Source organism: Aptenodytes patagonicus, chromosome 4, assembly GCF_965638725.1.
Source record: "Aptenodytes patagonicus chromosome 4, bAptPat1.pri.cur, whole genome shotgun sequence".
NCBI classification, from domain to species: domain Eukaryota; kingdom Metazoa; phylum Chordata; class Aves; order Sphenisciformes; family Spheniscidae; genus Aptenodytes; species Aptenodytes patagonicus.
The window spans coordinates 10,689,377-10,714,098 of NC_134952.1; the positions used below are offsets into that span (position 1 = coordinate 10,689,377).

Below are 24,722 nucleotides of genomic sequence, written 5' to 3' on the forward strand. Positions count from 1 at the left end.
AAAAGGGAGAAAGTACAATTCACCTGCAGAGGAAGAAACCACAAAAAGAGATCACGAAAGCATGGATTACATTGAGCTGAACTCAGAGGGAAGCAAATAACTCCAGTGGCAGCCCTGGATTAAGATTCCTAGGTTTGATTCCCATGTGGTTCATCTCCCTCTGCAAGACCATAAACAAAGTTACCTTAAAAAAACCTCAATTCCTTGACTTGCATTTCTGCAAAATGTTTGTAATGTCTACCAACATTATATTTTTAAGATCATGGATTAAAGAAGGCTATGCAGAAAATACTCTGTTTTGATTAACAGTCACTGATATCAAAGTAATTGCATGGCTCAGAAGGAATCGGCGAGTGTCAGTAGGATAGCAATCATTTGGATGGGATGACTGGAGGGTTGACAGCAGCTCACTGTGAGTAGATGAGAGGACTAAAAACAGATGCTCAGTAGGGGTGCGACCTTTCCTATCAACCCTTTTTGACAGAGCCACTTAAAACTGGAATTATGCAAATTAGAAGGATGAAATGTATTCCACCAAAATTACACAAACTGTGCTTAAATTTGTCCACAACCCATGACAAGACACATGAGTGGAATTAGTTTTGGTAATTCAAGATGCCCAATGTACCTGTTACTTCAAGATATCTGTGGAAATACTGTCAGTCTGGCTGATAATATCCCAAATGGACTTGTAATCAGATTAGATCCTTAAGATATCAGTCGTGGAGAGGTTGTGACAGAGGCAAATTCTTACTGTTTCTAATGTAACTGTGCAATCCTATACCAAGTTGTATTACTTGCTTCATAAAGAGCAAATAAGGTTTTCTAATATTGGCTTAGTAAGGTTTAATAATATGGTAACATCTTCATATGGGTAGTGAGATTTTGGCATTTGTTAGCAAGAAAATGGCAGGTGTGGCAACAAATCCACTGAAGAGAAAATTGTTTATTACCTGCTCCACAAAAAAATACTCTGAAATCAATTTGAGGAATGAATCACTGAAGAATATTTATATGTTCGGAACAGAATGAATACTTCCCATAGGCAGGAGGGTTAGAAAGTGTAGGTAAGCCATTCTGGTACAGAAAAGCCTGCCAAACAGTTTTCAGGATGGACTGTTTCAAAGTTGCCTTGCAATTTTATGTATTGCTTTATTATGCATAGTTATGAATGCTTCTGCTGAAATGCTAGAGAACATGTCTAGAGAAGAAAAGAAAGGCAATTCTGCAAAAGTCCATGTAGCAGAGACTAGAAAAGTGGGGCTGATTGCGCTGGACCTCAGAAGAAATCCATATTAAACTTTGGCGCTCTTGCCCTGCCTGACTTAGTGTTGGATGCACTTTACAAACCCGCGTGCTGTGCTACAAAGCTGGTTGTCTAATGCAGACTCCTGGCAGGAATTCGTGATGGCAAAGTGCAGATGACGCTGTTTTGGACAATGTCTCACTTTAAATCGGAGGGGAATCCTAGGGTGTGCAAGAGAGGTAAGAAGCTTGAGATTTGGACTGATCTGGGAATTTTGTGTTACGGTTTTATTATTGTGGCTCTGACCAGCTTACCTCAGTCTACCTAGTTGTATAATATCTGTATCTAGATAATGTTTACCTCCCAAGGCTATTGTCAGGATTGATGGGATGGTGTTTCTACAGTACTTTGCATATGGACAATTCTATCCAAGTGTAAAGATTATATTAAATGTGATTGTTTTCCAGGCTGCAGTGAGAGAGACAGAAAGTTGTTTGCCTTTCAAGTGAACTGTGGCCAGAAAAGGAGCCCATTAATAAGAGTTACTAAAGAAGAAAATCAACCTGCCAGGGTGGAGCAGTTGCTCTATGATTATTTTTTTTTAATGCTGGGAAGTCTATCACTAGTTTTTATAACTTCATCAAACAATTCAAAGCCATTTTCTATTTAATGGAAGACCACAGAGCAGTGGCACCGAATACATTATTTCAACAGATTTTTTTTGTGTGTGTGTGAAATTGAGCTTAAAGAATGGTGTCTTTCAAGAACTGCAGAGTTACCAGAAAGAAGTTATTAATGCAGGAACCTTTACACTCAGTGGATTCAGAAAGTCTGCAACTGAGGACATTGCAGTGGAAATCAGTTCTTTCTGAGCATGGGATTAGCAGGAGGGTTGAGCAATTTTTAGCATTTAGAAAGGTCCAAGATATCAAAAACATGCTTGAGGATATGACCGAAATTCAAGCCAAGTTGTAACAACAGAGGAAGAAAAGAAAAACATGATTGTATTATTTTTTCTTCCTGTATTCTTTCCTTAAATTCCTATGGAGAGGCATATTGCATCAGATCTAATTTTGCAAATTTTTTTGATGCAATGATTTTTTTTCTTTAATATTTTTTTTTTTGAGGTCAAAAGCCATTTTGCCTGAATAGAAGAGACTAGGTAAAACTCTGAGCTCTTCCCCGGTAAGAGGTGTGAGAGCAGATGACCACAGGGAACTTCTGGAGCCGTTCAAGCTGTCTGAGGATCTGCAGTTAGGTATTTCAGTTCGTCAGTTTTCCCATCTTAAGTAAGTAGATACTTACTGTTGAGTTTCTTTGGTGCTGTCTAAACTCAGCTCGAAGTGTAGGACCTCTGGGTCAGAACCACGGTATCACAATGAAACCTTAAAGTTACTAGGCCTGAGCAACTGAGCAAATCTTTTTTATCGTGCAAAAAATGCTCTTTACCCCGCTTTTTACTAGTTGCATACAGCCTTTTCTGTTCCATTCCTAAATTCTGGAGGGAAGGACCTCCCTGCATTCTGGCCATCCTTGCTGGCATAGTAACTTATTGACCGTTGAAGGGTCCCTTGAAAAATTCTAACTTGCTTCAGGGAGTAATTCAACCCATGCGTGTAGGACAGATGTGTGGGGAAAAACATTATGTGGAGCTACTGTTGCTTTTCCATCCCCTCTGCTTCAGCTCCAGTGAAGTTTGATGCTTCAATATGTCTGTAACAACATGTGATTTTTGTGTGTGTGTAAAAGTTAGACTGAGCTTCCTCGGGTGGGATGGGGATGTTAAGATCAAAACAAGTGACTGTTAATGAGTGGTAAATGAGAGCCAGGATGGGGTGAGTGAATACCAGAGTCTTACGTACAGATTCTAGGCTGCAGTAAAGTGCCTTCACTGCATACAAGCTCTGCTTGTATGTCTGCCTTGGCATTATCTTTTATATATTTCCATGTTTCCTTTCCTAAAGCAGGGTAGATGAAAGAAAGCAGTCCTTGAGACTCTCTGAAGCGGTTCAATCCCACACAAGTCCAAAGATTAGATGGAAAAAGGGCTTTAAAGTTGACTTTGTGCTCTTAAGTCTTGTCACATGAGGATATTGGGCTATTCGCAGTATAAACTGCAGCAGCAAGCTGTCAATCAACTGAAATGACTGTTTCAACAGCTGGGAATCAGTGGGACATGAACTCTGGCTGTATTCCCTCTCCCCTAGCCACATCCTCTGCAGTAGTCTGGATTCTGTGGAATCCTCTGCTAATTCAATGCTGATTGGAAGCAATTTTGAATGTACAAGAAATTTGAGCCTGGAAAATATTAAGGAAATATAAACCTTTTCCAGATCTGGTTTATTACAAGGACAGAGAAGTGTTAAGTGGGCTATATCAGGGCTAGTAACTGTATACTTGAATCCTCTGTAGCACTAGGAAAACATTTCCAGATGAAGTTTGCCAATTCTTCTCATTCCTTGAGACACAAAGTCAAGCAGAACACATGTGCTATGGAGATAACTGCTATAGAAAGCTTTGGAAAACTACAGAAATAATTATACCTAATAATTTATAGCACTGCTCTCCAATATAGGAGAAGCCTGTGAGCAGCCCCCATGCATAGTTAAGTATCTGTATCTTTTGAAGCTGTGCAGCTTAATTATAGTTTCATTACCTTTGACAAACCGTAATTTCAGTGATGGGTTGGGGATAAAGGAAAACACTTGTCTTAATCTTACTATTTTGAGCTTTCTCTCCCTTGTTTGTCCTTCTAGTTCCATCCATTTCTTTCTAATGATGATCATTGATTATCTTGATAATAATTTTTTTTCTGGGAGAAGTTGACTAAATTTAGCTGTAAATGTGAGGTTGAAAAAGAAGGAAAATGAATGTGAAGATGATACTGCAAGGCTTTCATTTTTATTCTTCATAGGCTCATAATTAAGCCCACTCTAGTTCTCTCTCTGTGTGGAGCAGGATGCACAGGTTGTATCAAGGATTCTTTTCTTCATGTCTTCATGTGGAATGGGCTGGAAGGAAGGAATCAAATAACTAGTCTAATGTAAATTGGCATAGCTCCATCGGCTACAAAACAGGCCCAAGTGTATTTTTAATGCAAGCACAAGCTAAGCTCTCACTGTGGAACAACACTCTTTGGGGCAAGTAGAAGAAGGAACAGATTTTTCTTAGGGCAGTCCCTAGGTGAACGTTTCGAAATGGTAATTACAGCTTACCATAAACTTTCTCCTCTCTAAGAATTGGTAGAGGTAGGTGTAATTTGCCTCTAACATCTGAGATTTCACTTTGCCAGCTTTTGAAATATTTTCACATTTGAGCCCTTCTCTATTTACTGTTTGTCACTGTAGCTGTAGAGTTGTAGTTAAACTCTTTATTTGCAAAAAAAAAATCCCTTTTCTTCCTGAATAGATGGCTTGGATTTGAAGTCTTGTTGCCAGCAGAAAATTTGATTAAAAGGGATACTTTTGCAATTTTGTATAATCGGTGGAATCAATTTTCTGTTAATCAGAAACTTTTTGACAAGAATAGTTGTGATAAGTTAGGATACTTTTCAGTACAGTGGCATAAGAGCTATTTTTCATTGAAAAGTGTATAATACCTCTTATGCATGTTGGTTGAAGCTCATCCCCTTTCCTCATCAGAGAAGGAATGTCTCAGTGTCAAGAAATGAATGGATTATTGGACCTTTTGTCTTACATGTCTCTTCTGGTGTAAATATGCCATAAATCACTCCTTTGCTAATCAAGAGAGGAAGGATATCTGAATCCCTTTGTGAGTACATGTGTGCATATGTGTATATGTTAATGATTGTCGTTTTCATTTATTTTCAGTCTCTCCAAGCTTCCTGCTAAACAGTACTTTTGTATTGACTGTTAAAATCTTGAAATGGGCTAACGCTCCTACTGCAGCAGAACTCTGTTGTTTCTACTGGTATGTGCTATTCTAAGAAAATGTAGAACAACACTTCCCATTTGTCAAGCCCTCCTAATTTCACAGCTATTTCTGCAGTACTGAGACGCTCGGTGGTGGCACAGTTATTCCTGTGAACTTTAAAATACAAAAGAAATGGATCATGTGAGGTGTTGCATCCAGTCGATGTGCACCTTGCCTCTCCTGTTTCTTTTACACGCTGAGCGAGACAAATGAGATGAGCACACCACACTGCTTATTATCTGCAGACCAGAGTCAAGTCTGCTGTTATGCATACCTGTTTGGGCCCCACCTGAGCCTTATTTTCAGTGGTACGGTAGTTTTGCTGGAGTCTCTGCCTTGGGTGGTTTTCACTTGGTGCAGAATGAGTGGAAATTAACAGATCTATTGTACAAGGAAGCTCAGCAAATGTGGGGAAACTGAGTGTATTTTAAATATCAAATGTTCTTGTAGTAGTGTAATGCTACCCCCTGTTGGAATTTGGAATATACGGAATATAAACCAGAATACATGGAATTGAAGCCTCTTTGACTTTGTGTACATTACTTTCTTTCTGTTGCACTTGATAGGACTTTAGAAGTGCCAGTCTCTAAAAAAAAAAAAAAAAAATTTTTTTTGGCATATATAGGACAGATGTTTTCCCCCCAGTTATCAGAAGTTAATTCAGTTTAAAATAATCTTCTTTTTATGTTAAAATACAGCTGTAGGCACAGATGCCTACAATTTTACTGTCTTTCTATAAGAATACAAATATATAAAAGGGAATGTAGTGCTGCTATGAAAACATCTCTAAAAAATTGACAACACTATCTTGAATTAGAAAATCTGCTGGGTGTCTTATGCTTAATTAAAAATTGTTCCTTCTCATAAAATTCCAGAACAGATCTGCTACTGTAAACCACGACAGCTCAACTGAGGAGTCAGGGGGAACAATGTAACTGATTCTTATTACCTGGAGGAATTGGCCATCTTTATTTTGGCCCTAAGAATATATGATATGCTGCACTTCAGATTATATCGGGGTATCTGCCGTGGATCTTAGACCTGAATATTTCTGAAGAGTAATCTCACAGTTGGAGAAAAAGAAGTTATCATTTCTGAGCTGAGTATATTTGATGGTTTATTTTAATGGCAATTGTGTAAGGAGTCCTTCATGTCCTGAATGGCAGAATGATTGTTATGAGATACATCTAGTGAAAGATAGGCAGTGAAGGCTGATGTTAATAAGTTTTATTATGTATCTAGCATCAATTCACAGGTGTATTTGTTCAGGGTTCTGTGCTGTGAAATCAGGAGATGGTATGCCCCAGTTGTCATGTTTGATGACTATACCCTATGACATTTGCATATGGTGTTTTTATTTTTCATGAAGAATTGATTTTAGTTCCTGCCTTCTAATTTCTGCACCAATTCTGGCCATGTTTATCAAATACATTGAATTAAAATTGGTCTCAGAGGCAATTTGCTATGTCTGGCTTAGCTATTTCTTCTGGTTGGCTGAATTCTTCAACCCAGTCATGGCTCCTGCTATGAAAGTCCTCCTGTATCATGAACTGGGAGTGAAAAATGTTCTGATCATACTCCAGTGTCTTTGTGCTGTGAGGTCTGTCAGGAAGCTTAGATGAGTTCATCTGTTCAGTAATATTCATAGCCGTTAGTGTCCATCTTTTTGTTTGAGTTGCTTATATAGATGTACCTAGAAGGTTTGCTACTGCAGTATCTCTCTCTGCAGCTTGTCCCTGTATCTGTCCTTACAAAACCTCCATGAAATCGTGAAGTGCTTCTACCTGTATAGAAACTAGTGCTTCTGATTTTTACCTGTGGTTAAGGAGGACAGACTCTCAAATTCACAAAAGTATTTAGTAATTTTATTTGATCTGGAACCATCATACCAATTTTTTTGAAGAACCATGAGAAACTCAAACCTTATGAAATTCATCCAAAAAATTGTAAGCAAACCCAAAATCTGTATTTGAGCGAGGTGGCAGAGTGTCTTTATTTTGTTTACTTTTCTTAAGTTGTTGTGGTTTTGGGCATTTCTCTGTAACCATAAGCTGTCTAGCTGATATTGGTGTTAGGACAGTTTATGATGGTTTGGTGGTGTGTGCCTTCAGACTTCACTATGTACTTGGGGTGAGTGTTATTGCTTTGGGGCAGCTGTACGTGCTCTTGACTTTGTTTTTTGTCTAGCCTAGAAGTATGCAAGGTTGACTTGTAGTAGTGCCTGGAAACAGACACAAACTTCACTGATGTGTTTACACCAGTTATTTTATATGTATTGGACGGAATTGCATAGCTGTTTCCTCTAGAATTCTGTCTGAATACTTTTGTACATAATGAGATATGTGTGCGATGTTAAAAGGATGTTATTTAGGTTGAAAAGTTAAGCCCTTCACTGTTAAGGAATTGACAGATTTACAGTTGCGCATGCCATCTTGATTTTACCCACACATGTGTCCCTCTCGTGCAGTGAATGAGGCAGATGTTTCATGGAAAAAATGGTATGTGACCATGTAATATCATTACAGTCCAGTTGTCCAGCACACTCCTCGTGTGACTCTTTGGTATGCAGAAATTCTAGGCTGTTTCTGAAAAGCAAAAGACAAGAGCAAATCATGTTCCTTGTTGCTGTGTCAGCTTCCCCCATGCCCATATATTATCAGTAGCAGAGCTTGAAATTTGACCCTTCAGCATTGCAACCGAGACTCCTACCATCTGAATTTCAGGGCTGTTGCTGCTAGCTGGCAGCTGGAGATGGCTTTTATCTCCGGGTGGAGGCTGGGCAGCTGGATCCGGGTGCTGGCTTTTGTGGTAGCCGTGGCAGAGGACTCAGCCCAGCTTTTCTTTCTCTCCCTTGAGTGGTCAGTTTCAGAGTATGCTAAAGGGAAGGTGTGTCATTTTCGGAGCTAATGGTCATATTCTGATGCCAATGGTCGTATTCTGGATTGGGTGACAAACGGCTCCTGGCTGCCGGCAGCTGGGAAGGCCACAGCAAGAAGCAGAAGGCCCCTCTCAACAGAAGCATATCAAGATCACAACGGAAGAGTTCCTCTGTAAAAACATGAGAGAGAGAAGATGGGTACTAGAACGAAACAATACCTTTCATTCTTTCTCATCTCTTGTTGTTTAAACAACACCTGTAACTTGTAGATGAGTTGTGCTGTGATTATCCCACGGGTTTTAGGAGGCGTATTTTAATGTGACACAGAGCACGGCTTGCCAGTGCCACCGAAATTGCCAGCTTCATGCTTCAGAAAATAGCTGATGTTTGGGTTTGGCTGAGCTAACCGAGATGTTTCTGAACTGACTTCAGCAACCTTTCTGTAAGCTGACAGTTGGCTTGCGACAGATGAAGCTGAGTAATCAGAAGTTTGTGGCTGAAATTGGAACCCTGCACCTGAAGCATGCCGTGGACAGGAGTTTCTGTTTCATTTGGAGCTGTTACGAAGGATCGTAGAGCTTAATAATTTTGTATCTTTTGTTCAGAACCTGGTCAACTGCTGGACATTGTGAAACAGCCCATCAAAGTAGATGACCTTCAAAGGTTGCTGCATGTGTCTGTATTTATTGACCTTTCCTGGGAACTCTTCTTTTCCTGTGGCAGCCTAAGCATTCCAGCTTTAAAGTTTTCTGGTGATTTGCTCCAAGAATAAGTCATAGTCTTTTAATCCTCATTAGGAAAGTACCTTAACTGTCAGTTTCATTAGGGACTGGTTTCTTTTTGCTGAAATATCTGAGCTTTGCAGAACTTCGGATGTGTTCAAGATTTTTTCTTTTCCATTTTCTAAAAGCAATTGATACTTTTCTATTTTTGTGATGCTAATTTCAACATCTTCATCCAGAATTTCTCACTGTGTCCTTTGCTCCTTTGTGAAGTTGCTGACAGTTCAAGATACTATTGTCATAAACTATATAATGTAACTGTAATCCACTGCCTCCCTCTACGTACAAACTACGTGAAGCAGTCAGAGGGATTGTGATTGTATAGGCCACCAGCTATATAGAGCAGGCATGAGAGTGTTTGTTCATTGTTAAAGAAGTCTGCTTCACAGTTTCCGCTTTTCAGGGACCATCCTCTGGACTTTGAGTCACAATTTTGATGGTTTTCTCTTGAAAAACTGGATGCTTTGCATGGTCTTGATACTGCACAGTAGCTTTAAAATAAAGGAAGGGAGAGGAGAAAAAATCTAGATCATATTCTCCATGAGAATTAAGCAGCTGACCAATGTTGCAATCCATCTTCTCTGTTTATGAGTGCATGTTTGGTATGTGCTGAATAAAAATCTCACAGTGCAAATAGTTGTTTCTATTACTGTTGAGTATGAATTCCTCTTTCATAACAAGAAGAATCTGGGAGCCTCTCATTTATGTTGAGCCATTCTTCTTCCAGTCTGAGGACCCAGACTGGGGCAAAACTTCATACATGTGCTTAGACTAAAGCAAATGACACCTAAAAATCATAGAATCATAGAATAGTTTGGGTTGGAAGGGACATTTAAAGGTCATGTAGTCCAACCCCCCTGCAATGAGCAGGGACATCTTCAACTAGATCAGGTTGCTCAGAGCCCCGTCCAACCTGACCTGGAATGTTTCCAGGGAGGGGGCATCCACCACCTCTCTGGGCAACCTGTGCCAGTGTTTCACCACCCTCAGCATAAAAAATTTCTACCTTCTATCTAGTCTCAATCTACCCCCCTTTAGTTTCAAGCCATTCCCCCTTGTCCTGTCGCAACAGGCCCTGCTAAAAAGTCTGTCCCCATCTTTCTTATAAGCCCTCTTGAAGTACTGATAGGCTGCAATAAGGTCTCCCCGGAGCCTTCTCTTCTCTAGGCTGAACAACCCCAGTTCTCTCAGCCTTTCCTCATAGGAGAGGGGTTCCATCCCCCTGGTCATTCTTGTGGCCCTCCTCTGGACCTGCTCCAACAGGTCCGTGTCTTTCCCGTACTGAGAACTCTAACTCTTACCAGTTTCAGAATAATGGAGCTATAAAAAGCTGCCAAACTTAGATGAGCTGAAAGAAAAGCTTTATTTCTAAAGATGCACAAAGGGAATGACATAAGCTGTGACTGATGAGGTGTGTCTGAAATGTTGACAGTTATCAGGCAAATGGCATTTCATTCCTCTTGCCAGTGATGATGGAGCCCAGCTCAGCATTACAATCTACAGAAGCTGATATACTTTTTCTTGGAAGTGTGGTTTCCTCCTTTTTAGGAGGAAAAATATGAAACAAAAATATTTTGGTTCTTTGAAAATACATGTTTTATATGGGACAGCTATCTATCAGTTCCTACCCTTACAGCCAATAATGGGAGGGATTAGTCTTAAGACAATATTTTCCTTCATTTTTTTCTGTCCATCTGACTCATAAGAGGCTGGCTCCTTTTTTACACCACAGAGATGAGCTTACAAAGCAGTTGTGATGCCTCTTGTCACTATGAATCTGGCAAACTTCTTCCAACAACAGCAAATTGTGCAGTACAGTAATCTTTGCTCCTTGCTTTGGAGCTTATACTGGAAGATCTGGACTTTGGGGCTGATCTCATGTCCAAAGACTAAAACTCCCATTAGCAGCAGCGGAGCAGGATTGGGTATGTAGTCCACAGAAAGTGATTTGAGTACATAGAGAAAGGTAGGCATACTGCTCTTTATATGGGACAGTATTTGTGTCTGATAATTTTTTTAATTGAGAACTGATCTGGTAAATCATATATTTAATGAAATTTAAAGTGAACGAAACTTTGAATGAAATCAAATGAAACTTTAAAAGAAAAAAAAAGGGGAGAGAAAGACAAAGATATATCAAATATACACGGGGGGGGGGGAATAATCCCATTTTGATTGTAAAAAGGATTATGTACTATGATGGTTATTTACACACACAGAAATAAATGCCAAGGCTTAGGTTCTGTTTAGCTGTTTAGGGCAACAGAACTAATCTATGAATAATGATCCAGCATATCAAACTAGTGGGTTCTCTTAACATCTATCATTGAACCCTACCCAAGATATTTGGAAGCAGAACATCAAAAATGAATGTCATCTGACAGCAGCCAGATTACTACCAGAGTTAAAATAGCCCTGGACATGTAGTTCATGATGTGTCATATACAAGTGGTACATATCCGTTTACTGTGGGTGTTGTAGTGGTGAGGTTGTTTGAACTAACAGCCATGCATCACATACTTCAGCACTCAGCTCTTCGGTCACAGTTAAAGAATCTACATTAGAAAGATATTTAACTTATCTTAATGAGCAATATTATGAGACACGCAGGATTTAGATACTCGCTTTGTTAGTTATTGTCTGAATATTATAGCAGGCATAACTATAATACATACGGTAGGTTGAGATATTTATTATAGTTTGCATTTGAAAACCATGCATTTACATTTGTACATTATGCCATAATAATTTAAAAAGTCTCTCCTACAGACAAAAGCATGTTTTGTCTGAGTTTTGTAGAATTAAAAAAGATAGCTTTTAAGTCTCTGATACCATTCTTTCTACTTTACAGACTTTCTACTGAGTTGCCTTAGCGGTAGCCACTGTAAGTTAGTGAAGTCTCTCTCTTACAAAGGATTGCAGCAGGAGGCCTCAGAGTTGCAGAAATAATAGAATATGATATATTGAAATGGAAATGAAGACTACAACCTTATAGTCTGGAAAAATCACTTGATAACGAAAGACTGGTTTTATTTTTGTTATTGGCTCAGACTCACTTTTTTATCTAATCACATCTGGTCCTTTTAGTTATTTGTTGTCTTTCACCTAGTCACTATAATTTCAATGATATTTTATCAGTGTCCCACATCTGATGTAATTTCACACATCTAACTTCTGTTTGCCTTTTTGCATCTTTCTTTGTCAAGTATAATCTAATCTAATTTGCTGTTTTTAAAAGCAAAATGTTACCAGAAAGTTGTGAGATCCTTTCTCATTAGCAAGATTTGATTTTTATGCACTTCAACACTGCCACTTTCTATTCCATTAAGTAATCTAGCAGATGCTACCTTCAGAGGCAGCATAATCTGCTTTACATCCACAGACATAACCAAAGTCAGGGAAATTATTTTTGATGTTCTGTATTAGTAAACCCCTAATAAGTTACTGGGGGCAGGAAAAAAGCATTTTTCAAGTCTGCTGTAAATAATAGCAACAAAAAGTTCATAGAAATTCTACTGTAATGGAAAACCATTGTTACCTAAATATACAGAATATTGCTCATAATAGACTCTAAAGTCCTCTGTCCTGTATCTGTGCAGATACTTCTGCACATTCCCCAAATGAAAGCAGCAACTTCTGTGGTGGCACACAGTAACTATAGAAACAAGTAACATCCACTCTGGTTAAATTAATAAGATGCGCTTTTTTCCTGAAATGCTGTGGGATGTTTTTTCTGTTTCAGAAATGAAATCTTAGCCATGTTTCTGATTTCCTCCCCCTCCCTTCTACTTCTGCTCTAAACAGTTGCTCAAATTCAGTGTCTCATATATTAAAATATTCAGCTAGCATAAAAGCTCAAGTAAATACTGAAGCTGTAGATTCTGTGCTTGCAATAGGATCCGGCAGAAACATCCCATATGTCGTGTGTTATTCCACTGTTGAAAGTTGTTCTGTGTTGCAGATTTCAAAACTGTATTTAAAAAAAAACACCTTACACCACCCTCCTACCCCAATTGTTCCAATTAAGCTCTTTTAATGTATATTTTATTGGCTGAAACAGAATCAGTGTAATCTTTTCTAATCTTTTTCTGGTTCATTGCAAGGTCCATCAAAACCAAAAAAAGCCTTTCCACCTACTTTAACTGCAGTTGGATCTAGTTGATAGCTCTGACAGTTTTTCGTGATGGTCACATGTAATGAGCTTCACGTCCTAATATGTTTGCCTTAAGAAAATGTGTGGGAATTAGTATGACTTGAACTTCTACATGGATAATAAGTAAATAACCTATTTTGTTTTCTATTGAGAAATTTTGCAAAGTCAACACAGTGCCTGTATAGGGGGAAGATATATGTAAAGTATATGTAAAGTCCTGAGTGTGTCTGAAAAGCCACCACATTATAAGAAAGCGTAGGAAATGGAGAGTTATCAGAGGTCACAAGTCTGTGTATTTAGGTGAAGAAAATTACTGTCAGGTGTTATATAAAATGAAATTTTATTGCTTTGGAATTGAGCAGTGTTATTGCTCAGCCCTAATAGGTATATAGTGGTTTTCCACTTCAAAGTCCAGAAGACACATTTATTTATTGAAAAGAATGGATCATGATGATGAATTCTTGTTCTCACCAAGGTCACAGAAATAGAGATCTCTTTGGCAGAGCGGTGGTCAGACCAGAGTGACTTCACAGCCTACCTTGATGTTGCAGTGCAGAAGCAGCCTTGATACCATCTGGAGATGGAAGTGCCAGAGTGTCCTCCAGATCAGCTTTGAATGACATAGATCGTATAGCTGGGGAGAAACCTGGCCTGCAAGCATGTTTTGGAACACTTAAGTGTGAATGGGCACTGGTACTCCGTGCCTGACCTCTTTGGTGTGCCCTAGCTGCCATTGTGCCAACACGGTACAGGCAATGTGAAGCATCTGAGATGGCACAAAGCTTTTCTAGAAAGATTCTGATGTCACAGGTGGGATTTGTAGGCAGTCTGAATTCAAGGATAAAATATGTTGGTTTTATGGAGCTGAGTCAGAAGCACACCAGGCTTCGGTCTGTTCGCAGCACCTACCATTTTAAGCAAATATAAGCATGGCCTTAATTTACATATGTTACTCCAACTTGATCTCATCTGCTTCTGGATACCAAATTTTCTTGCTTTTTGCTGTTTAATTCAAGACTGATTCAATAGTGCTAAGCTTCACTGTGTCTGCTGCAGTTGTTACAAAGCACCCAAAGTCAAGTTAGTTAGCCTTTACTAAGGTACACAAAGGTTTGGCAACTTGTGCATGTCTTGAACAAATTTAGGTCTGAACACCTTTGTGTCTGTTCTGGATTTTAAAATCACGATGGTGATCACTTCACCAGCTTTTGCGATGGTGAAGTGATCTCTCTGCCATTCTTCCTATATTTTGTAAAATTTCTATTTCTTGTAAAGATTTTTCATTCTAAAATTTTCTGTTTTCTTTAGGGAACAGCAATATTACAGTCTGGAGTCTTACCAGCTATACCAGGTAGGAGCCATTTAGTTATTTGCTTTGTTAAAGAATAATACTTAAGTCCCAAATTGTGATGAGAGAAACAGATTTATGGAAGCAGAACTAAAGACAATATTGAGAAATATCCTGTTTGTGGGTGGTTTTGCTGCTGCAATTCATGACTGACAATTATGAAATACATTGTAATCTGTAGTATCTTTGGTTGCAAAGATTAATATATCTGTTTTTCCCTTCCTTTTGTAATCTAAAGAGGTGCAAAGTTGTCAGTTTCCATATAAAGTTGTTTAGTGCTTTTTCTACTTACGTAGTCGAAAAACATCAAGGAAGTGTTCTTTGTAGGCTATATTAATACCAAGGGGAAACCTGATTTATATGTTCAGCGTGTACACCCAGTTTTCTAAATAACACAAAAACACAGGAATGCTTCCTTACCAGAGGCAACATGGAGATGCTTCTCTCATGTCAGTGGAACTACTGACCAACCGACAAAATCAGTAAAGGAAGGAAGCTGGAAAGATTATTTAGGCAAAGGTAACACACTGACTACCTTTGCACCGTAAATCTGCCTATCAGGAGAATGTGTTGGTCATCTGGAGTTCTCTGTTTGATGTAACCAAACTGGTCTGGTGCCTTTTGTATCATCATTTTACTTCAAAGACAACATTTTGTAAGCCTTTGGTTTTGTGTACTGTCTCCATCTTGTTCCTTTGAGAGATCTGTGCAAAGAAGTTGTTTAGTATCTTAAACATCTTTATATTCCTTATACTGTTTACCTGATAATTCAGTAGGTCCATTAAATTATCAGGTTGCCTGCTTCCAATAGACATAGAACAGCTTTTTGTGTTTGTGTTGCTTTATTACTTTTAAAAACGTTGGCAAATACGTAAAGAAGTATAGCTGATTGATACTTGTGTGAACAAATCCGGTAAGCTACCTAGGATCAGGAGGTGTCTCTGGAGAAGTGCATAAGTAACTCTATTCCTTTGTCTGTCTTAGCAGGGGAAAATCCAGAAGCATTTAGCAGATCTTGTTCCTAGTTATTCCACTTGAGTCAGTGGAATTACTCTTGATTTATAGATGTGTAAGTAGAAGCACAAATTGGATCATTAACTGTAATTTTATCTTTCCTTCTGGTACTCGGGTTTCTAGTCCTCTAATCAACCCAAGGAAGTCAGAGCACTTATGATTAAAGTGTATGTAAATACAGGGGAACTTGGGTCTATAGCTGTGTGTGGTGGGCACAATATTATTTCTGCATTAATTTCAGTGGCAAATTAATTGTGGATGCAAAACTTAATCTCAGACTATTCATGCAGATGAAGGAGTTAGCTGTTTTGATAAAACCTATCATTAAGCAAATTGGAAATGTGGAAATACAGGACAGATTTTTAGATCAACAGAAAGGGAAGATTCAAGACTGAAGAAATTTGAGTGGGTGGGTTTTCGTGTCTGGTACATCAGGAAAATGTTGTTTAAGAAAAGAACTGAACACTTGTTGGAATAAGTATAAATGCTTTAGGCAAAAGCAGCATCTAAAGCCAGTGACTGAAGTTTTTAGCTATCTTTGTGGGGTTTCATCTCTCAAATGCTCTCGTTATATACCTGTAGAACTTTATTCTTCAATACTACACTTTTTTCAGAATACAAAAGAAACCCATGTTTTCTCTGCCTCATCGCATTTTTATTATCCTCAGATATTTAATTTTAAAAAGTATTGTCTTTTATGTATGTGAACATTCCAAGTATAATTGAACTTGGTGTTGCAAAGCTTTCAAAATAGTACTGTCGCCTTTGAATGTTTTGCTTCTACCATCTTTAATCCAAGCCATTAACTGAAGGCCCCTGGGTGCTGAGCAGTTATTCAAAGAGTTCTGTTGGACTAAAGGAACAGCATTAGAACCTTTCTGTGTTTCTCTATTATGATTTTTTAATCCATTGTTGGATAACATATGGATTATGTTAACATAAGGGCACACTAGTTTGAGGTAACTACTTTCAAAACCTGTCTTGCGGATGTACATGGCAAGATACCTCTACTAGCATGAATGACTGTACAATGACCCAATACACAGTTGTAATGTTTGCTAGTGTACCAGTCCACTTAGTCATAAACATATCTCTTTTTTATCACAGAAAGGATTGTATTGTATTTTCATTCAAATACACTATATGAACGCAAACCCACTTCTTCCAGTGCTACAGGTGCCCACATGTTCTGTACAATATTTTTGCTCTTGAATGCCTCAGTTCTGTAGCAACAAATGGAGTTAAAGTGTCAGGATCAATTGTTTACATATTTTTCAGTTTATTGGTAATGAATGTGGGTGACAATATTCTCTTTCTACTGTTAGTAATATATGCTGAGCAATAGACTGCAACTTCAGAGAAATGTGGTTAATTCTAATGGCAAGCTGAAAAGTGTTCATAAAAGTGGCAACAATTCTGAATTGTACTACTAGATGGAAAAAACAAAGTTGGGGTGAATAATCCTGGTTTAAATAATTTGGTTGCCTTTGTTATAAAAAACTTCGTAAAGATTGATTAGAAAGAGAGACTGAATTAGATCCCTTGCATTTGTAGGAGGAAAGCATTCCCGTTGTTATGATAGCTTTGTACTAGAGATCAAGGTAAGGGATTCTTTGGAGTTGTATGATATGACAAATTTGTATGAACCTCTATCATGGTATTTAACAAAAATGTGATCTGGATTTCCTGATTTCTGAGACTGCTGGATTCTGGAGGCACCTAGGTTTAGTGCATTTGGTCTAAAAAGTTCTCATGGGACCTGTACAGAGTTTCTCATGAATGCTTAAGAAATTTTGTAGCATGATCTAGCGGATGCAGTTTCAGAGTTATGTATGTAGGTCCTTTTCTCAGGAGCTGCTTATGTGTTTTGAATTAAGGGATCATGGACGAGATGCACATTCAGTGTTGAAATGTGGAACCAAAAGACAGCACATTTCTTCACAGAATGGCGAGCTGAAGAGCTTGTCATCATCTTGATTATCTTTCTGGTACTATAAATCAAAGTACTGTAGGAAAAACAGGGCTGAAGGGGTTGTCTAGCTCAAGCCTCTGTCCTGAGGTTAGGATGTACTTCCGTGTGTATGTCTGACAGGTGTTTGTTTAGCACGTTCTGCAATGAGAATCCTTAATCCACCTTAAACCATCTGAAGTCCTTTGCTATTCTTACATTTAGAATGTGTTTCCTAACAGCTGCGGTGTTTCTTGCTGTGATTTAGGCCTGTTACTTAAATCTTGTGCTCCTCTCTAGTTCATTGCAACAGCTTAGATAGGAACCTCCAGCCCTTACTTATAATGTCTCCATGGTCTCCTCCAAAATATTTGGATTTTCTCAGTTGAGTAGAGCTCGGTCACAGCTCTCCTGTTTTATCAATGATGTTTAAACCATGAGGTTGTTTTTGGGGGTGGGGGGAAATGCCACTATTTCTGTCCTTGGTTGCCAACCCTTCCAAGTGAACTGAGCAGTCTGAATCCCAAGAGTCCTATTTAGAGAAGCTAAACTGAGAGCTGGAATGGGTTTGCAGAAGTGCGTAGGGTCCCTCTGCAACCCCTGGAGAAGGCATTTCATGCACCCTGGAGAAGGCATTTCATGCAGGCTCTATGCACCGTATTTCAGAAACTTTTGTCCCTTCCCATTAGCTACAGGGAAGCTGATTGCCTAGGCATTCCCAGGAGCCAGACGCAACCCTGGGCATTTCAACACCCAAATTAAACATCTGTAGTGGGAGGTCTGATCTCCCTTTTCTTCCGTGCTGCAGGCTCTGGCATTACAAAAATCAATAGCTGAATGGGAAAATAAGTTAACAAATATCCTCCAGTGGAAGCAGTATGCTTTAATATTGTTCAGTTTTGTGACTTTTAAATTACCTTTTCTTTTATTTTTGTCTGTGCAGTTCCATTTTTTCCATATTCCATAGGAGCAAATTCATCAGCATTGCAAAAGACACTCTTGCTATCTGACAGCCTCTTTGCTGTAATACCAAACCTACACAATGCTTGACGGGAAATGTTCTGAGAGGATGAATTAAGGAATAAACATAAAACAATGCTGTGGCTTGGAATTCAGCGGAAATGTCAGCTGAATGCTGATTATAAACATTGTATCTCTCTTAAATTGTTCCTAGGTAGATAGGGAGTCAAGGTAGGGAGATAAAAAGAAAGAATAAAATTAAATATATAACAGCTGATGGGTGCTGAAAATGAACTCAGCTGTATGACAGCTTAGCTTTTATGATTGAAAAATAGGCTTTCTTTCATGCATTTTAAAAATTTTTATTGTGAACCTATGCAGCCTGATACTTCTATTCCAAGCTTAGGAGTAAGCTTTCAAGGAATTAATTGAGAGCAGTGAGAAAGAAGAATCTGGGCCATACTGTGTTGGTTATTGTTGCTTAGGTTGAAAATAATTTATAATTCACAATTTTTTTTTCAGGAAATGTGTTGTCAGCTCTTCAGATGTAGGAAGACAAAGTACGCTGTGATGCTTTTATTGAGCCAGTAAAGGGCTGTGTGCTGACAGTGTCCACCATAAATATGTCATACCTCATAGGGCTAAACACTGTAATAGAAGAGCATTATTATAATGACAAACTTATTAATAAAACCCTGCCATATGACATGCTTTTTCTTGATTGTGCTTTATTTTATAAGTGCACTCAAAATAATTCCATAGGGGAAGAAAAACAGGAGCTCAGAAAAAGTGGTTTAAGTAAGCTGATTAAAATACGTATTGCATTTGCGAGCTAAACCTTGGCCTTAGTGACTCTCTGAATTACTAGGGGCCTGACAGGAGATGGAAAAAAAAAAGCCACTGTGATGAAACCATATGCTAGTGAATAATCCAAATGCTGCTACTTCATCCTCTGGGCTGAGTAGGTCCAGCAGGTTCCTGTTCCCTGTTTTGGGGGTGACAGAAGGTGGTAAGTCCATGCCACAGTGACCCTCTAGTCCTGCCTTTTCTGTATTCCTGATTTGCTTCCCCATGCCTCCTCTGACAACTGAAATCTGGAGAAATTACATATCCCAGCCTTCTAGAACACAAAGGTGAGGAACCTTATTTGCAAACATAGTGATTATTTCAGTTGTGGTTTTTTTTTTCTATTAAGGAAACTCATTATGTGACCTTCATTCTTGGCCAATGTAGATCCTGAGTTTCAGATGCATCAAGATTTTTGGAGCAAACGTATGTAAAGCATCTTTGAAGGTCTATTTTTCAAAAAACAGACACTGAGTTTTCTGGTACCGGAAAATGGTAATGATTCTAGCTTAACACTTTTGCATTTTTAAGGATGGGAGGCTGGGCTGGAGTGGCCCTACAGCATGGGAAGATGAATAATAGCTAGAGGTAGTTAGATCCTCTGTGATTCTTTTGGACACGCTAAACAGAAATCTTTGTGGAGCAATATTTGAACAGTCACTGTGCTCGAATGCATTTCTAATTTTGAGTGATTTTACTACTTCTGAAGTTGACTGTTAGAGAGAGGGGAGGCATCTCCAAATACGGTGAAATCTGTAGAGCAAGTATGCATTTTTAAGCATCCCCTTCAGCTTTTATGTATTGCAGATAATGACATTTGTACAGCAGAAAACATATGAAATCACTTTGAAAATTGAAGAGTAAAAAACTTAGGGAAGTTTTATAGGGCAATTATACAACACCAGGAAGTCTTTTATTACATTTACATGAAAAAACCTCCTGGTGTACTTGCGGTATTTCTCCTGTCAATCAGTAGCTCTAGGCTTTGGATGCTCTTTTAAGCAAGGTATCTGTTTTCAAAGGAGGCGATGGAAATGTTGCTTGGCTGAGTGGATCAAATACTTCATAATAAAGGTAGTTTTAATTCAGTAAGAAGCAAGAATTTATCACAGAGCATAAAACACAGAGTGTTTTCCTCTGTCCTGACTCCTTATCAGCAAATTTAATAGCCCAGACCTGCAGCATTTGTGACCTACTCTGTGAAGGCAAAGTAGAGGCTGGGCAGTAAGATGTGATCACTTGGTAAATGCAGTGTAGTATCGCATGTGTCTACTCACTGGCCACGTAACGATAGGTGACAGCATTTGAAAATGTAAACTGTCTGGGCTCAGTTGTATTCCAGCTTCCCTCTCATTTGTTATTTTTTTTTCATGGCTCTTTCTTGTAGCACATGTGCTGTAAACTGTGCCTGTTTTTGAAGAGTGGGCATAGGATTGGATATTAGGAAAAATTTCTCACTGAAAGGGTTGTCAAGCATTGGAACAGGCTGCCCAGGGAAGTGCTTGAGTCACCATCCCTGGAGGTATTTAAAAGATGTGTAGACGTGGTGCTCAGGGACATGGTTTAGTGGTGGACTTGGCAGTGCTACGTTAACGGTTGGACTCGATGATCTTAAGGGTCTTTTCCAACCGAAACGATTCTATGATTCTGTGATAAAGAAATGACTATGAAGTTAGACAAATGTTTCAAATAGTGGTTGTGTTCATTGAGCTACATCAGACATTTGAGTCTAATCATATATAGGAATGCAAAGTGTTCTGCAGCATATTTTCATTTTGTCACATTTTGAATATCTTCTTCCTCTTACACATTGAGGAAAGCAGAACAGAAATAACTCTCTTGATGAGCTACACAGTTTTAACAGTCTTGAGCAAGTCAGCCACACAGAACTGGATGGCAGGGGAAACTGAAAAAATTATTCTTAAGAATCCCTTGTAAGACAAAAAGAGTGATGGAAGGGAGTGTCTGTCTCCTGCTGGATGCTTTATAAGTTCAGAAATTTATCTTGCTAACTTGCTTTTTCCATTCCTGCAAGTGTTATCCTAGCATTCATAAATGAGAAACAAACCAGTTTATGTGGTAGCTGTAAAGAAGAAGGAAGAAAATATCTAGGTCAATCTCTGTTGACATGTGTTTATACGACGCAGTTCAAAGCTTCAGAAAAATTCCATGAGAGATTTGACTATGTAAATATCTGTTAGTTGCCAGATTTGAAAATGAGGCAAATGCAACAGGTCAAATCTTGAAGCATTAACATGGTTCTTTTAAACGAGCTCCAAATGGGAAAACTTCAACTTGACCATAAATGGATTGGAATATCTTATTGTATTAAATCTCCTTTCCTGTCTTGTGTGCTTTTCACAAATCCTAAAAATGTTGCTTAAAAATCCATGTTTCCGCTGGAATGATTTCTGCTGAATTACATTAAGTTTTTGAGGGAGGAAGAAAAAACCCCACACTAGTTTTGTGATGAAGCTGCAATTAGCATAAAGCTGTAGTCTTTCTTCAAAGTAAGGTAAGGCTTTCAGCTGCATAAAGCGTATTCTTATATTCTTAATAATGCAGAGGCAGGATGCTCTGAGGTGAGAAAAAGGAAAATCAGTTACAGTGAAAATATAAGTAAATCAGGTAGTGCAGGGCTGTCGTATTTTTGCATTTATCAGCAATCTTTTTAAAAACAAAATTTCAAATAACGTTTTTAGTGGCTAAGTCCTCACCAGAGTATGTAAAGGTTCTACAATCTGATCTCATTTGTTAAAATACAAAATCAGTTTCTCAGTATGGTATGCTTGAAAATTGTTTTTGTAGCCTTGGATTACTCTGTATATGCTTTTGTGTACACAAAGACTACAAAACTAAAGGTTTTAGTTCAGCTGTGCACTTCTGAAATAGGTTTTTATTATTTTTTTAATCCATTGTCCTCATTAAGTGAACTAATCTGTGGTTTTTATTTAGATTTATTTTATAAAAGTGTAGGAATAATTTTATAAGCTTGGAAAGTATTAGATTTAGAAAAAAAATTGTATGAATGTATACTTTATACAGGGGAAAAAATAAGAAATTGCCATTTTCTTTAGGTTCCTAGGTCACGCAGATTTCTTAGCTATTTGAGACTGCTATTTATTTTATATAATTTCTTCATGTTGCGTAAGAATTACGGTAATTTTTGGACGCTATTTTAAAAATAATTTGCAGAGAAGTGTCTCACCTGCTCAGAGACTATTCATCAGTTTAGAAGAGTGTGTTAATTTTATACCTGATCCCCAACACCCAGCAGCACACGGCACAGCTGCCCTGTCACCAGTGGCAGGGTTACTCATAAACGCAGCCTCCTACCTTATTTCTGTTAAGTACCATTTACTTGCACAAGAAGTTCCCTCGAAATTATTCATGTGAGGAAGTAAATGCCACTCATCTTGATTAAGGTGCCCACAGTGACATCAGTAGAGACAAGACATTCACGGCTGGATAGGGAAAACGCTAACCGAACAGGTAGGTACAGTACTGATTAGTTTGCTGGTTAAGTAAAGAAGGGATGTGTGCATGTGGACAAACCACACTACATGCGTACCACTCTGCAGGTTTCCGAGTTGGTAGCTCTTGTTTCCTCAAACTTCCATACCTAATACTGTACCTGGGACAGATTCCTGCTGATCTGAATAGGGCTGGGGAAAGGAGACTGACTGTGCCGTCTGACATGCCCTCGCTAAAGCTTTCCTGGCCGTAACACTTGGAATGGTATTTCACAAGAACCAGCTATGACCTGGATCCAAACCCCATGGAAGCTAAATCCTTCGCCTACCCTTCACATTGCCCCGGTTTATGCATGCCTAAAACTGGACAGTGGACTACTGAAGCGTGATACAGTTCTTCCCATTAACTTTAATAAGTTTTGGATTCAGCCTGATGAGATTTTAATGAATACTTTAAACTTTGTGGTTGTCAAAGCTACGTTATGGATTGCAAAGGCAACTCCCCACTCAGTTTTCATTGCCATTTTGCTTCTCAGTTCAAGACGACTATCTCTGCGAGTAAGGTAGTACTCACCACAAACAGGGAGGCCAGTATCCTGAAGTTTTATAGAAGGCATCCTTACTTTCTAAAGAAAGAAAAGAACAAAATTAGATTATAGTGCCACAATCTCAGTATAAAGAATTCAGCAAAAAAAAGGAATATTGCTTAAATGAAGAACAATGACTTGTAATTCTTACTGAAATTTTTCTTGATGTTTCAGAACCATCTACTAAAAATGCTGATGCACAGTAGATATCTAATAATAGCAACAGGTATTTAGATTTAATGTGAATATCTCTTTTTGAAAACAGGTGGTGCTTCTGTCATGGCAGCTTCTGGGTCTTTGAAAGTGCATAGAGGGCACAGTCTCCAAGCTGGTAAGTATTAAGTGGTTACGAGGTATGTGTGTGCATGTAAATTTAAATTAATTTAAACTTAGATTATTTTAAACTTCAGAAGATGTTAAAGGTAATGTATGACTTGATTCCCTATTGTAAGTCTTACGTATTTCTTTGGGTTTTTTGCTTTGCAGGGTTTTTGTTAGAAAGGCATTGACAGATGGGATAAGTTTCGAAGAGGCAGTGACAGATGAGATAAGTGCCAGAGCATAGGCAGTAATCTTATTCACACCAGTAAAATGCTGCCAGCACTTTAACAAAGGGCATCCACCAAAAAAACCCCACCTCGGGCCATGAGAAATCCGGTACCCTAGCAATGACGTGGTGCGGAAAAACCCCCCACCACATTTAAAGATACTTCTTCACAGTAACAGAGAAAGAAACAACACCAGCAGATAAAATTGCGAGTGTTTGTCATTAAAAATTAATCCCAATATGTTCATTCTATGGGCATAGCTTTTTAGCTTGTCTTGTTTGAACTGGGATGGAGTCTGAAATCATGAGAGAACCTGGGCATCTTTTTTCGGCTTAGTGCTCTGGAAGCACTGGTGATGTTGTGCAAGCTGGCCTCCTGCAAAGATGATGATTTGCACTTGGAAAGCAAAGTTCTCTTTGGAAGGGCTAGTTTAAGCATTTTCTACAGAGCTTTGTCAGAAATCAAGAAGCTATCCATCATGCTGGAGGTGGAATTTTAACAAGAGTCTTCCAGATGCTCCCATGATCACCCACGCACTTCTCCCTGATTCATGCGTTCAACACAGCTTCGCTCCCACATCGATGTACAGCAAAACACACTGTTGACTTCAGCGGCCTTCAGTGTGAATACTTCTAAAAATGTCCTAACGTTTATTTCCTTGATGTTACACTCATTAGAAAATGCTGGCATCACCGCTACAGAAAAGTCAACACTAACCACTGTTTATACTTTCTGAGATTATTCAGTATGATTATTCACATTAGAAGGTTACAAGTCAAAACCAGAAAATCATATGCTTTGTTTTCATTGTGAAAATTCCTAAATCCAAAGCCATTGACAGTGTTCCTGTATTCTAGGTCCTAAAGGTGGCTATGAGATGCTAACACTTCCTGCAGAACCTGGAACTCCTACTAGCCCTGAGGAACCTGGTGAGTAAAGATCTTTGGAGCCAGTTGCATTAGAGGACACTAACATCTCCTGTTTCTTTTTCCATTTCCTTTTTTGT

General features: G+C 38.6%; 1 protein-coding gene across 4 annotated transcripts in view; it reads left to right on the plus strand.

The window, feature by feature from the left end:
• The window catches only part of DOK7 (docking protein 7), a 69,945-nt gene that overhangs the window by 38,615 nt on the left and 6,608 nt on the right, over window positions 1-24,722 (plus strand). For all 4 annotated transcript variants that reach the window (XM_076335859.1, XM_076335861.1, XM_076335862.1 and 1 more), the window contains 3 exons: window positions 14,301-14,343; window positions 23,434-23,499; window positions 24,574-24,645. In XM_076335859.1, the coding sequence (XP_076191974.1) occupies window positions 14,301-14,343; window positions 23,434-23,499; window positions 24,574-24,645 (181 nt within the window). The remainder of the gene's footprint in view (window positions 1-14,300; window positions 14,344-23,433; window positions 23,500-24,573; window positions 24,646-24,722) is intronic.